This window comes from Lissotriton vulgaris, unplaced genomic scaffold (assembly GCF_964263255.1).
Source record: "Lissotriton vulgaris unplaced genomic scaffold, aLisVul1.2 SCAFFOLD_976, whole genome shotgun sequence".
Classification (NCBI taxonomy): Eukaryota; Metazoa; Chordata; class Amphibia; order Caudata; family Salamandridae; genus Lissotriton; species Lissotriton vulgaris.
In genome coordinates this window covers 177,869-193,717 of record NW_028250619.1, presented here as the reverse complement: position 1 = coordinate 193,717, position 15,849 = coordinate 177,869, and the positions used below count along the sequence as shown (strand labels likewise).

At 47.4% G+C, this 15,849-nt stretch overlaps 1 protein-coding gene across 1 annotated transcript in view; it reads left to right on the top strand.

Moving 5' to 3' along the window:
- The window catches only part of LOC147663181 (solute carrier family 15 member 4-like), a 316,719-nt gene that overhangs the window by 150,786 nt on the left and 150,084 nt on the right, over nt 1-15,849 (top strand). The window contains exon 5 of the mRNA XM_086950612.1: nt 12,217-12,391. Within this exon, the coding sequence (XP_086806738.1) occupies nt 12,217-12,391 (175 nt within the window). The remainder of the gene's footprint in view (nt 1-12,216; nt 12,392-15,849) is intronic.

Sequence of the window (15,849 nt, the reverse complement as noted above, 5' to 3'; positions counted from 1 at the left end):
TATACATTCTTGCTCAATATTGACCACATTAATGAGGCTTTGTTTCACTTTGAGTGAATAGAATTATACACTATTCTGAATAATGCTGCCCAACACTTAACTCTAGTATCAGCAGATTCTTCTTACTAAATGGCTAACGTAGCATTAGACTAAAACTAACCAAGATTTCTATTGTCGAATAACATGCACAAAATCAACTCCGTTTAGCATCAGATACATGTGGTTCATAAATTGGTTTCTGCTTTCTCAGGTTATTTGGATATAAACATTCGCACTATAAAACATATGTGAAAACGTAAAAAAAAAAACTCTGGTCCAAAGGCCAAAATATGCTTTAACAAACACAGCCCTCTCTGGACTGATAGGTGCTCAGGTAAGCAAAAAGTATAAGCTGGTCAGGTCCTACCTGTAGAGCACGACCTACTCTACGCACGAAGCGATGTCTGCGCTGAATGACTATAAAGGAAGCCCAGCGGAATGTCAGCCATCAAAGCAAGAGTCGACCTGGGGAATCTGACTGCTCCAGAATTTGCCTCCGTCTCTGATCGTGCAAAAGACTCCTGCGAACAAGCTGGCGCTAGAGGACTCACCACCACTGCTTTCTAAGAGCCCCAAAAACCAGTGAAGATCAGAGCTCCTGGACTAACCTCCTTCTTCTCCAAGAACGCCGAATAGTGAGCACGGGGAACTGGGCGCGGCCAGTGACGTCATCGTAGGCACGCCCATGCTAAATCTCACGCATCTCACGTGAGATGCCAAATCTCACGCATCTCGCGTGAGATGCCAAATCTCACGCATCTCGCGTGAGATGCCAAATCTCACGCATCTCGTGTGAGATGCCAAATCTCACGCATCCTCAGTGGGAAAAAGTTAGTAAAGAAAACAAACATACTAGGACACATGAACATGTACAAAAAAAGATATGTACATAATGGAGACCACAGATTACAATTCAACAAGGTGTGGTTTGCCTCTTTAAACATTTACGCCACCACAATCCTCCAGAGGCTACTCTATGGCTTTTACCACATTAGGGTTGATCACACAGGAACAGGCATATGTGCCTACAGGATGGGGTGGGCCCTAGACCGCAAGCCGCCCTAGTCCTGACTGACATAAACGGTCGCTGGCGGCCCACTGCTGCACCCATTCCAGACTCTGTGACATACACGGTCGCTGACGGCACACTGCTATACCCATTCCATCATTTGTGTGACATACACGGTCACTATTGGCCCACTGCTGCACCCATTCCATTCTCTATGTGACCTACACGGTCACCGGCGACCCACTGCTGTCCTCATTTCATGCTCTGCCTGATATATGTGCTCGCGGGTGGCCCAGAGCTGCTCCCATATCATGCTCTTTGTGATATACACGGTCGCTGATGGCCAGCTGCTGCAACAATTCTATGCTGTAGGTTATGTCGCCAGTTGCCGAAAGCCCATGTTCGAGGCATGTGGGCTGCTGAATTCATATCTGTGCATAGATCGCCGCCTAGTGTTGGGTCCGGATGATTGCACCTTGTTGTCCTGGAAGAGTCTTCGAAGTATCACGAGATAGGTGACTCCTCTCCTGGACTACAGTGCGCATGGGCATCTTCTCCATCCTTAGATTGTTTTTTTCCGCCATTGGGTTTTGGATGTTATTCCTATACTCCAACTTCGGAATCAAAACAAAACTTTTCTAGAAGACAAAAGGCCTTCAACTTCGACAGTATTGTTCTCGTTCGGTACTTCTTGACTCGATCAAGCTTTCCATCTCGACTCGGTCGTCGACGCGGGCCGTTGGACCTTTTCGACGCCACGTGGGCCTGCTGTCGATGGAAAGGAGCCCGTTCAAAAGGTGCCCACAATGCCACTTTAAGTTCCCGCATACTGACAAACACACAGTATGCAACAAGTGCCTATCACCAGACCACAAGGAAGAAACCTGCCCAGCCTGTGCCCAATTCCGTTCGAAGAAAACTATGCAGATTCGACGGGCCGCTAGGCAAGAGATGCAGCGACAGGCACCAGAACCAGACAACATCTTCAAGGATGAACAAGATCTTCCAGAAGCGCAAGATTCGGATCTAGAGATCGTCACCGTCGAGGACTACTCGGACTCCGATGGCGAAATCCCACCGGGGCAAATCGTGAGTACATTGCCCCCGACACAGATGACCCCATTACCGAAGGCTTCGGTCGAGGCATTGACTAAAGGCCTTAGCCAAGATCCAAAACATTATTTAGTAGCCCAGCCGTCCAAGTAACGTTATCCCAAAGAAGGTTCTAGAACCTAAAAAGGTCGTCGACCCGAGGTGCGTCGAACCGAAGAAGGCCTTACAGCCTAAGGGCGTCGACCCAAAGAAGGCCGTCAACCCGAAGGGCGCCGAACTGAAAAAGGCCGTCGACCCAAAGAAGGCCGCTGTGCCGAAGGTCTTCGAACCGGAAAAAGTCGTGGACACAAAGGGCGTCGTGCCAAAGCCTGTGGTCCAGCCAGAGAAGGTTATCGTACCAAAGAAAGGCACCGAACCAAAAACAAGTGCTCCTAAAACACCAGTCGATCCGAAAAAAGTAATCGACTCGGCAAAACTCAGTCAACCTAAAAAACCTGTCGAGCACAAAAAGCGTATCGAACCTAAAGATCCGGTCGATTCGCAATCACTCGTCGACCTGGATATAGAGGCCGAGCTAAGAAAGAGCAATAAGGTGCCGAAAGTCGTCGAATCAAGAAAGGTTATCGACCCGAAGGCAATAGTCGATCCAAAAAAGACTACGCCAAAGAAGTCAAAGATACAGCCACGGACAGTGGAAGAAGAACTCTTCCATCCAGATCCATCAGAAGATCAGGCAAAAATGTATATAAACCCTGAGACTGGTAAAGTCACAATCCTACACAGGAAGAAGAGGCCATTAGACACGGACTCTCATTCCCCCATTCCTCTAAAGAAGAAGGACTTTGGGACTTCTCCCTCCAGACCCTTCATTCCTTTCTATTCTACTATGCCTACTACACCTTTTGCTCCCTACTCTCCTACACACTCTGGGGACAATGAGGGTGACACAGGGGAAGATCCTCAACATGACTATGACTATCCAGAGGATCCTAACCCTCAAGATGAACCATGGGGTGAACCTACTGATCCATATGACACGCATCCCATCCCCGACATCTCCTCATACCCAACAAAGCCGTCACCTACTGACAACACCATTGTCTTCAACCAGCTAATAGATAGGGCAGCGCAGTACCACAACGTAGACCTGCACAATGACCCTATAGACGAAGACTTTTTATTTGATACAGTCCCTACTTCAGAAAAGAATGTCAGAACACTTCCTATGTTAAAAGGGGTATTAAAACACACGCCAGATATATTTAAAAATACAGCCAGGGCATGCGTAATTAATCCCAGGATTGAAAAGAAATATAGAGCAGCCCCTACAGACCCTACTTATTTCAGAGGTCAGTTACCATTAGACTCACTAGTAGTGGCTAATGCCCGCAAAAGGGCCAACTCACAGACAAGATAAAGAGTCCAAAATACTAGAGGCCTCGGGTGAAAGGGTAGCATCACAGGCTTCTAATTCATGGAGAATAGCAAATACACAAGCTCTACTAGCTCGTTACGACAGAGCACACTATGACCAGCTTGAATGTTTAATGCAACACCTGCCTGAGCCTTTTAAAGCCCAAGCTAATGACCTCATACAGGAGGGTAAATTTATTACAAACGCCTGCATTAAATGTGCGCTTGACACAGCTGACACTGCAGCCAGGTCCATTAACACTAGCGTCTTACTACGAAGACTTGCATGGCTACGTATTTCTGGCTTTAAGAACGAGGTGCAATCCACCATTCTTAACCAACCAATCAATCAAGACTTCCTTTTTGGCCCTGCAGTCGACACCATTTTACACAAAATGAAAAAAGATACAGAAACTGCAAAATCAATGGGGGCATTGCAGTTTCAACAACACAGAGGTTCCTTACGACGCTCCTCATACAGAGCAGCTACACGGGGCAATACTTCACAAACCTCGTCCACATACCAAAGCAACACCCAAGGTTCCTTTAACAAGAACTCCAACAGAGGAGGGTATAGGGGCAACAATAATAAGGGAAGAGGACGTGGAGGCAATAACACCAGAGCCTCCACTGCCGCAAAACAGTGACTTCATCACACTACCTCCAGACCATTTAACACCGGTCGGAGGCAGAATCCAACAATTCCTACCAGTCTGGAGCGCAATTACCACAGACAGGTGGGTGAGGCAAATTATCCAGTATGGTTATTGCCTAGAACTATCTTCTACTCCACCCAACATACCACCCAGACATCGCCCTATGTCCAAAGAACACATCACCCTGCTACAACAAGAGGTGAAATGCATGCTGGAAAAGGGGGCCATAGAGCCAGTCCCTTTCCAACACCAAGGGACAGGAGTATACTCACTATACTTCCTTATTCCCAAGAAGGACGGTTCCCTCAGACCAATATTGGACCTCAGACCCCTCAATCAATACATACTGTCGGAGCACTTCCATATGATCACACTACAGCAAGTGCTCCAGTTGCTCCAGCAAGGAGACTTCACAACATTGGACCTCAAGGATGCGTATTTTCACATACCCATCCATCCAACTCACAGAAAATATCTCAGGTTCACAATAGAAGGTCAACACTACCAATTCAAGTTCCTCCCTTTCGGGGTAACCACGGCTCCAAGAGTGTTTACAAAATGCCTAGCGACAGTAGCTGCACATCTCAGGAGGCAACACATCCACGTGTTTCCATACCTAGACGATTGGCTAATACAAGCAAAATCGTACAAACAGTGCCTAAAAGACACGTCTCAGACACTTCAGCTGCTACACAGCTTAGGTTTTTCAATAAACTACCCAAAATCCCACCTACAGGGGGCGGAGCCAGACCGGCGGCCGAGATGGTCGCCCGGGCTCCCGGCTCCGCCGTCTCTCCTCTCCCGCCGCCTGGTTTCCTCGCCCGCCCCGCACAGCTCCGGTGCTCCTGTGTGTCGGAAGGGGCGCTGAGTGGATGCGTCCGACCCCGAGCGAATTCCATGCCCCGAAAGCGGAGTTACGGACCTCCGTGATTTTGGCCTGCACGAGACTTGCAGCCGGGACCTAGCGTGACTTCGACGCCGCCAGCGAGTGCAACAACAACGGCTGCAGGGATCCAGAAGGTACCGGTCAACCGCTAAGCAGGTCAGCTGCCCCCGAGAACTTGGCTCCAGCGCTACCCCGTATATCAGGAGGGCAGAACACATGCTACTCTTCAGCGCTGGTTTGGTGTCTTTCCCCCCCCCCCCTTCTCCCCCTGATGGGTATGCTCGTCCACCAACTGCCGCTGGCTACTCGACTGGAGCGCTGTTTGGCCTGCAATGTACTGCCTACTCCCCGCACTTCAGTTACTTGGGGCTGGCTGCGGCGCTGTAACACTGTGGCGCCTTCTTGACTGTGGGGGCCCGAAAGTACTTATCCGCCACGCAGTGGGACGAAGATACTAATGTATACTAACGTGGGGGTACTGACAACGCCATTCCCTCTTCATCGGACTCGGGGCGGGCGGCCCTGGCATTTGTTTAAGCGGCGTTCGTGATGGGGGCCCCCCCCTGTGAGTAGTGTTTTTAATGTGGTGTGTCCACAGACGGCGTTGGAAGCGCGCACGGTGGATCGAGGGGAGTTGAGCGGATGCCCCCCGTGCGCTGAAAGAACGGCATTGGAAATGGACTGCTGCAGGGGAGGGCCCGGTGCCATCGGAATGGGGACAACGCTTTGCCGCAGGTATCTTTGTTGCGTGACTTTGTTCATGTGGCCCCTGCCCGGCCTTTGTTGAACAGATTTTGTGGTGGGACCCTGCTTAGACTTTCTCGGCGGCGTGGAAGAATGTTCACGCAAGTAAAACTCCTGGTGTGCTTTTAATTGATTGCTTCATCGACACCTGATTCCACGGATACATCATTTATTCGGAGCATCCACTGGCTATGTTTGACTATTTTCCCTTTTGCTCGCCTCTCCTGGCGTTGAGTTTTGAAACTGCGAAATGGCTGCCCTGGTTCTCTTACATATTGTTCTTTGGATTACAGACAGTTAACCCTTTCGATGCTGATGACGAGCTCAGCTCGTCATCACCCACGGGTGTCGTGTGCTGATGACGAGCTGAGCTTGTCATGGTGCCACTAAAATGGCATTTTCCAGCACAGGGGGGGGAAAACGCCTAGCAGCCATGTGGTTAAAATGGCGGCGGATGGTTCCTGACAGTGCAGTTACTCGGAACATTGCAGGGCTTCCTATTCCTTTTTGATCTGGTCTGCCCAACCACTGTGTTGTTCTACTTGCCTTCTCCCGCTTATAATGTTTGCGATATGTTTCTGATTCGGGACATCGAAGTGCATGTACATCAATGATACTCGGTTCCTTTGTACTGGCATGGGGAGGTTTCCATCTTGCCTCAGTGGCTTGCGGGGTTGGGCTGTAATTGTGATCTTGAATCTGCTTATGTCTGTGACATTTCACCATCCACTACGGTATTATTGCGGGGGGGGGCGGGGGCCTGTACTGGGGACCCTCCATGTTTCTTCTTCCCCTTTCGTGGGGTTTTCGTTCATTTCTTTTTCTTTTCCTCCTCTTACTTCGTGTGGAATATTGTCTCTTTCTCTCCTCTTTATCTTTTTCTTCCTATATTTCGGATTTAGATACTGGCCGACAGGCACGCTGCTAGGGGGGTAGGCCGTAGCCATATGCAGGGGTGCAGGGTGGGGGTATGGGGGTGGGGTATTTTTTTTTCGGTTCACTTTTTTTAGTTCTATGGCCTTTATTTTTCTTGTTGATGTTTTGGTTTTTCTTTCCTTTCTCCCTTTATTCTTCTCCTTTTCTGCTGGTCTGATTAGAGGTATTTCTCCGTGCGTTTTCCTAGTTCAGTATAAGGGTTTCTGTTTTAATGCTCTATGACATAGCGTACAGGCACTGTTTGGGTGGGGACATGTAATGTTTGTTGAATATCCTGATTTTGCGTCCTGACACGAATACCCTGCCTACGATGGTCCTGCCGCAAATATCCTATTTCTGGTGTAACCCTAGCATTGGCAAGGTCTAACTGTGCGGCATCAGATCCTGCTTTCTCTTAATTTAAAAAAAAAAAAAAAAAAAAAAACCTTCCTTAATCCTGTGACCATGTTCTGCTACGCTCTCCTGAGTTACACATAGATACTGTGAGGTGTACTTTCGCATTGATCCTGTTCAATATTGTTTGTTGCACTACCTTTGTACCTTTGATCAACCGTGACGGTTGGTAGACTTTGAATGTAACTGAGAACTGCTAATAAAGGTTTACCAAAAAAAAATAAAAAAATACCACCTTCTCGAAGCTCGAGGGGATTTATATCCCCTCGAGCTTCGAGAACCTTTCGTTTAATTTGTTAAAACATTCTGCCCTCTAGTGGCAGAATGTTCTAACAGCCCTATAGCCCTTCGTAGCAGGGCTACACCGGAAATTAAAGTCCTGCTGTCTGGGCTCGGGCCTTTAACGATTCAGCAGGCCTTTAATAGCTGGTAAAGCCCTCTACGGCGGGCTATAAGGCTATAATATACATTACTCGTCGTATCTCATGTTCAGTTCTCTGATGTCTTCATGGATCTAGCATGGTGAAATAAACCTGCCTAAGTAAACAAGCTTACAGAATGGCATTGATGCAGTGTCCCATCCCACACACAACAATATATGGGAGCTACCATATATACCTCAGTGGCAAAGGCATATCCAAACTCGGCAAGGATAACCAGCATGCAAGTGCTCATTCTCAAATTTCTGCCAAAACACTCTTTGCCAGCTCAAGTCTTCATTCAACTCATAGGCATGATGGCCTTTTGCATATTCATTGTCCCCCATGCCCGACTTTAAATGCGTCCACTGGAAGAGTGCCTTGCAAGACAGTGGAACCAAGCTCAGTCACGCTTACAACTCTCTGCAGTGGTGGAACCCACAAAACCTTTTCCAAGGGCCGACTGTTCCAAGAGCCGGTTCCACAACTAGTACTAACAGCGGACGCATCACTGACAGGCTGGGGAGCCCACCTACTTCAATACACAGTACAAGGGCTCTGGACAATCAAACAAAAGAGACTGCATATCAATCAACTAGAGTTGTGTAACGACTGGATTTTTGGACAGGCAGCTCACCAACCGTGGCTAACCCAGTCGTCACGTAACACTCTTCTCAGGCCGCTATTTACAAGATATCTAGAATACTCACCTAAGAAAGTGAAAATAAGCTATTTACAAGCCTGTACAATCAAAGATACCACTAACATCTTATGGATTCCATATCTTATCCTATAGTTACCTCACTTTACACTATCTTTTATCTTTATAGTCCCCCGAATTTATCTTTATCTTTATTTTATCTTTATCTTATGTTTAACGTCACCCGACGATATCTTTATGGTCTCACGACTGTCTATGCTATGTGGGGTAGCTCTATTAACAATTTGGGCATTCCTGCTTAGGAGCCGATTTCCCTTCACCAGAGAGGAATCACCCATCTCTCTGTCAGCAAAAAGGGGCCCGACCTTCCTCCACAGAAACTAAGGGCCAATTATATGTTCTGTCTTGCAACCATCCTTGATCCTGAGTAGTGTACCTAGTTATCAACAGTTACCCGCAAGTGGGGGTGTCTCCCAGCCCTCTATACATCAGCATCTGGTTAAAAAGGAACCCTTTACTCTCTCTCAGAGACAATAAACAAACAGAATTTGACTGGGGTCTCTTTATTACAATGACAAGGATCTAAATGACTAATGCTCTATATAGCGCAATGATAGAATTCAATCATCAACACATACATTTATATAAAGAACTGAAAAGTAAAGATGGTTAATCATGGCATACAAATAGATAGCTGAAAGAAAAGTGATTAATTGTGAACAGATATAATAAAAACATTTTAAGAATACCTCACCCTATTAAGAAGGGTCCAACTCTCTGTCCCTCTCTGGTGGAATTAGGACTCTCTCCATCAACATGGCACCACCACCAACGGACCAACATCTGCTGTCTGTTTCTCTCTCTCTGGTGGAATCAGGACTCTCTCTCTCCTGCACCATCACCAACATGCTAACTTCACTCCACTGGTTCAACTGCTCCAAAAGCTCCAACTGGCAGCTCCAACTCTTCCATCTGACTGGCAACTGCTTCAATACATTCTGACAAACTGGCAGCTCCAGCTGACAGTTCCAACTCCAAAGACCAACTGACTGTTCTCTTCAGCTCCAAAAACCATCTGACTTCTACCATTCCAAGATCCATCTGACCGCTCTACCTCTCTGCACTTCGATAATATAGAGTGCTCTCTACTCATGGAAATTTCCAACAGAAACTACCTCCCACTGAATTCTTGTGCTATCTCCAAGGCTCTCTGCGCAACTGCAGTGGCCACTTGCATGTTGCGTCTAGACCCAAGAGACAAACACATTCCTTCGATAAGGGGCCGGTCCTCACCGGTTTCTAACTAGTGAAAAACAACTTAACTCTAAACATCACCTTTACCCTGCAAGCGCCTCAGTCAGCAGAGGCAAGACAAAGATGGCTGCTCTCTAGTTTAGGCCTCTAGGCCCGAAAAGAGGCAAAGAAGGCACAGAATCATGCCAAAGCCAATAGGCAAACCCTACAAAGTGACTCATAGCAATATACTGAGATGGCAGTGGACTACTAGTCATCACTAATCCAAATAGGGCAAATTATCCTGTCGCTACAAGTTGCTAGCAATGTTTCTAGCCCTAAAAGCATTCCAGAAAAACTTGTACAACAGGACTGTGTTGATCCGGAAGCCATGTACTATATCCAGAAACAAGGAGGAACACACTCTCCACAGCTGTCCCACTTGGCACAGAGCATATGGAAGTGGGCAATTCCAAAAAACATCTTTCTCCTGGCAGAACACCTCCCAGGAAAAGACAAGCAAATAGCGGATCTGCTCAGCAGACACAGCCAACAACTGCACAAATGGGAAATTCACCCCAAAGTTCTCTAGCCATTCTTCAAAAGGTGGGGTCACCCAGAGATAGTTCTGTTTGCCACGAAAGAAAACTCAAAATGCCAATACTTCGCCGCCAGGTTCCCACATCCTTTGTCACAGGGCAATGCGATATGGATGAACTGGTCAAGCAGATTTGGGTACGCTTTTCCCCCAGCACCACTGATTCCGCTGGTGGCACGCAAACTACAGCAACAGTCACTCACAATGATCCTAGTTGCTCCCACATGAGTGAGACAGCCATGGTACACAACGTTCCTGGACCTTTCAGTAGTTCCTCATCAAAGGCTACGCCTCGCACCCCATCTTCTAACTCACAACCATGGAGAAATCAGACACCCAGATCCCAATCAGATGAACCTAGCAATCTGGCTCCTGAAGTCTTAGAATTTGGATACCTTAACTTGCCTCCAGACTGCATGAATATCATTAAGGAGGCAAGAAGACCAACTACTAGAGCATGCTATGCAGCTAAATGGAAGAGATTTGTTATCTACTGCAACAATAACCAAATCAACCCTTTAGACGCTTCCATACAAAACATTATATGTTACCTACTGCATCTTCAAAAATGCAACCTAGGATACTCTTCAGTAAGACAACACTTTGCTGCTATAGCAGCATATCTCCAAAACAGACAAAACCTTTCACTGTTTCGGGTACCAGCAATCAAGGCTTTTATGGAGGGTCTCAAAAGAGTGATTCCTCCAAAACACCCACCTTCACCAGTCTGGAACCTAAAAATAGTACTCACCAGACTCATGGGACCTCCTTTCGAACCTCTACATTCATGCGAATTGCAATTCTTAACATGGAAGGTGACATTCTTGATTGCCATTACTTTACTCAGGCGAGTTAGCGAACTACAAGCACTAACGATTCAAGAACCCTTCATGCAGATACATGCTAACAGGGTAGTACTTAGAACAAACCCTGAGTTCATTCCAAAGGTCATATCCACTTTCCATATTAATCAATCAATAGAACTGCCAGTGTTCTTCCAAAATCCACAGTCGGTAGCTAAAAGAGCTCTACACACACTAGATGTAAAGAGAGCTCTGCTTTATTATGTGGACAGAACTAAATCATTCAGAAAAACAAAACAATTATTTGTTGCTTTTCCAGCACAACATAAAGGAAATCCCATATCAAAGTCAGGAAAGCCAGATGGATAGTTAAATGCATTCAAATATGTTATCAAAAAGCTAAACGCACGTTAACTGTCCCCCCAAGAGCACACTCTACGCGCAAAATGGGGGCATCCATGGCTTTCCTAGGAAACATTTCTCCTGAAGACATATGTAGAGCAGCCACATGGTCTACTATACACACTTTCACAAAACACTACTGTGTAGACGTACAAGCAAAGCAGCTGTAGGCCAGGCTGTCCTTAAAACTCTTTTTCAGACTGCTGCAGCTGGCACAGGTAACCACTGCTAGAGGAGGTACTGCTATACTTCCCTTTTCTTCTTCTCTCCTACCCTTTTGCCTCCAACAGCTTGTAGAGACATTCCCTGTAACCTTACTTTTCACAGGCCCATGTTTCCTTCTCTAGCTCACACTGAGTCCTTCATATGCTTTTGCAGTCGTCGTCGCAGGCTCAGGACTGTCAGATTGGTCTTGATTGCTCGTGCCTCTTGATCCTCATGTCCTTGAATTTTTCCTGCACTAAGATTCTGTATTATCCTGTAAAGGCACTCTATGGGTATTGTGTTATACATATTAGAACATTGGAATATTGGGAGCTCCATTGCAGACAATGGAGTGCTCCCTGCGTCTATGGGCCGGTAAAGGCCCGCAGAGCAACATTCCAATGTTCTACAAAGGCTTCTCGAAGCTCGAGGGGATTTATATCCCCTCGAGCTTCGAGAACCTTTCGTTTAATTTGTTAAAACATTCTGCCCTCTAGTGGCAGAATGTTCTAACAGCCCTATAGCCCTTCGTAGCAGGGCTACACCGGCAATTAAAGTCCTGCTGTCTGGGCTCGGGCCTTTAACGATTCAGCAGGCCTTTAATAGCTGGTATAGCCCGCTACGGCGGGCTATAAGGCTATAATATACATTACTCGTCGTATCTCATGTTCAGTGCTCTGATGTCTTCATGGATCTAGCATGGTGAAATAAACCTGCCTAAGTAAACAAGCTTACAGAATGGCATTGATGCAGTGTTTCTGCTTCAGTTCCAGTTGCCGACTGCCTGGCTGACCATGTTCGATGCGGTCCTCATCATCCTGCTCATACCACTGAAGGACAAACTTGTGGACCCTTACTTGAAGAAGAAAGGCATGCTGCTGTCCTCGCTGAGGAGGATTGCTGTCGGGATGTTCTTCGTGATGTGCTCTGCCTTTGCTGCTGGTAAGAGAAGAGGTCACTTGTGCATGTTCTGTTGCATCCCCTTTGGTTTGTTATTTCATCAGAAGGAATATAGAGTGGAGGTTCTAAATTAAGGTATCTTCATTGATATACATCCGTGTGGGATGCTGGCTCTCGATATAGTGCACTAAAGCAAAGTACACTGTGCGGAGTGATCCCGATTGATACACAGGCAAAAGTAGAAAAATGCTAACCATCTATTTGTGGTAGTGTAGGCGAGCAGTTAGGCTTATCCGAGGGCAGTGCTAAGCACTTGTACTCACAGAGGCAATTAATGAGACACACACTCGAGAATAAATCAGAGACCAATTTATAAAAATAACACCGATTTTTATGTAATTTATCAGACCAAGAACTTCGTTCTACAGTTTCAAAGTGTGCAAAATAACACACTCTTGTGCGCAATTATGCATCATAGAAGTCTATGCGAGAAAATAAGAAAATGCCTCTAACACCGTACAGTGGGATCTCGAGGTTCACCTTCTGGATTTGGGTAAGTAGCAAGGCCAAGTCCATTGTTCCAACAGCGGCTTGTCAAGAGTGTCCCAGATTCGGCTAAAAAGTAGGTGCTGAGGTCATTGGTAGAAGGCGTAAGGAAGAAGGGAGCCACCAGAAAGCACACTGCACAAGGGTACTTAAATATAAGTCCGGGGGGGGTCCCATTCGAGGGCGGAGGTTGCAAGCGCCTCAGGACCACGGGAGCACAGATTGTTTGACAGTACCCAGGCCATGTGGGCTGAGTGCAGAGCAGATAGGTCAGCTGGGCAGCATGTGTCAAGATGTCTTCACGGCCAGGAGCAAGCAGGTTGCAGGGATGATTCCAGGACAGATGAGCCACTCGGTCACTCACAAAGTGGGTCTCAGTGGTCTCAACGTCCCTCGACAGATGCTTGCTTCCTGGTTTGTCTCAGTGTAGGTGCAGGGGTTCCAGTATCCTGGGTATTGGTGTGGTACAGCTCTAGTAGGTCCTGGTGTCTTCACACTCGGTAGGGAGATCGATCTGATCCTCTGGAGCTGCTAAACCTCTTCTTGCTTGTATGCTGCTTTTGAGTTGCCGGGGAGCAGCAAGTCAGTAAATTGAATCTGCAGGTTCAGTGCCTGTGGACTGCAGGAGAGTCGTTCTTCTACCTCAAGGGTGTTCTCTGGCGATTGGCGAAGGGCTGGAGGTGAGCTGGGGTTCTTGGAGGCCTCACAGTTGTATGACGAGACCGCACACCATGATGGTTGGATCCTGGGAGCAACAGGCATGGTTTTGTGCCAAAATTCTGTATCTGCTCTTTGGTTCTCAGGTGAGCAGCTCTTCTTTGTCCGCGTCTTCTTTGTATCAGTCAAATCCAAGTTCAGGGTCCAGGGATGCCACCTAAATACTACATTTTGTGGCGTTGAAGGGAGTGACGGGTACTAGCGAATGGGCTACTTACCTTTAGGGTGTCTACACAAGTGACTACTTCCTGTGGGAAGACACACTACCCTAGCCCTAAAAGGTTAATTCCTGCAATCTCAAGATGGAGGAATTAGAAAAGTCGTGCTCACATCACCTGGCTCATCTTCGGGATGGTGCTGGCTGAATGTGGGCACACCTCCTAATCCAACTAATTTTTCCCGCTTGTCCTCCCACCTAATATGGAGCAGGACAGGGCGGTTTGCATCCTCCCCTATCTGGCCATGCCTGGTTTGCATTTCAAATGTAGCAACACCTTTGAAGGTTACTTCCCTGGAATGCCATTCCTACTGGGGGGAGTGGAGGTTGTGAAGCACCTTTGCCAGAGCAGGCTTTGTTCCTGGCCTCTGAGAGCACGCGCTCTCACCCCATGAGGTCAGGACATGTCTGATGGTGGCAGTCTGGCTAAGACTAGTCAGAAACCACACACATGTATGGTAGGTTTTCAGGGGACCCTCCAAAGTGTCTCCTGTCTGCATTTATGAATAAATCCAATACTGGCATCAGTGAGGATTTATTTTGACAAGATATTTTGTACCAAACATCTTAGGGTACAGTGAAGCCATCATGGAGCTAGGACACTCGTAATGACAATTATCCAGACCATGTACTCTCTATGGCTTCCCTGTGCACTTAACATATCCAAGAATGGACTTAGATATTGCAGTGTCATATCTGCTCAAGCAGATATGTCCACACATGGGGTATAGTGCACCCTGCCTTAGGGATGTAAGGCGGCAGTAGGGGTGACCTACCTATACCTCATGCAGTGTCTGTTGGCATGGTACACAGGGCTATGTGCCATGTCGATTCTTCTGTTTTTTTCTGCACCAAAACACACAGGCTTCAGTGGCGGTGTGCATGGTCTTGACGAGGGGTATCTAGGGCTGGCACAAGTTGTTCTGCAGCCCTAGTGGACCCTCTTCAGTACCAGTGCCCTAGGTATCAGGGGTACCATTTACTAGGGTCTTATATGGGTTGCCGATCGTGGTTTCGTATTTAGGAAAGAGATCTGGCACTCAGAACTGGGTAGCAGAGACCCAGTGCAATTCAGTTCGAAATCACATCAGGCACCAGGCAGAAAGTGGGGCCAAACCATGTTTAAAGAGTCACTTTCCTACAATCCGTATTCAAAAGTACCATAAAGTCCTTGTTTATGGTGTGTGTCAGTAGATCCCAGATCATTTACGTTATACAACCCATACGCCAAGCTTACCCTGTGGTAGATGGCAATGGCCCTGTGGTACCTACACACGAAAACAAAAGTTGATTCCAGCTACACCTTTGAGTTGTATAGCATACACTCTGCACTGTCATGGCTGAGAACCCAGGAGGCATACCTAGATTGATGCTGGCTTACCCCCACATCATTCTGCCTAGTATTTACTAGTTCTAGTAGATCACTAAAGGCTACAGGCACCCATAGTGCAGTGGTTTGTAGTTGAAGCACTGTTGAGTATTGCAATTGTTTGGATGGGTGGATGAATAAGTGGGTTGGGTGGATGGATGATAAGTTGGTTGGGTGAATGGATGGATAGATAGATGATAGGTGGGGGTGGATGGAGGAATGGATGGAGGAATGGATGGATGGAGGGAGGGATGGATGGAGGGATGGATGGATGGATGGAGGGATGGATGGATGGATGGATGATAGGTGGGTTGGGTGGATGGGGGAATGGATGGGGGAATGGATGGGGGAATGGATGGGGGAATGGATGGGGGAATGGATGGAGGAATGGATGGAGGAATGGATGGAGGGATGTCAGATGGATGGAGGGATGTCAGATGGATGGAGGGATGGAGGAATGGATGGATGGGTGGGTGGGTGGGTGGGTGGGTGGATGGATGGATGGGTGGGTGGGTGGGTGGGTGGGTGAATGGGTGGATGGATGGGTGGGTGGGTGGATCGATGGATAGATGATAGGTGGGTTGGGTGGATGGAGGAATGGATGGAGGAATGGATGGATGGATGGAGGGATTGATGGATGGAGGAATGGAT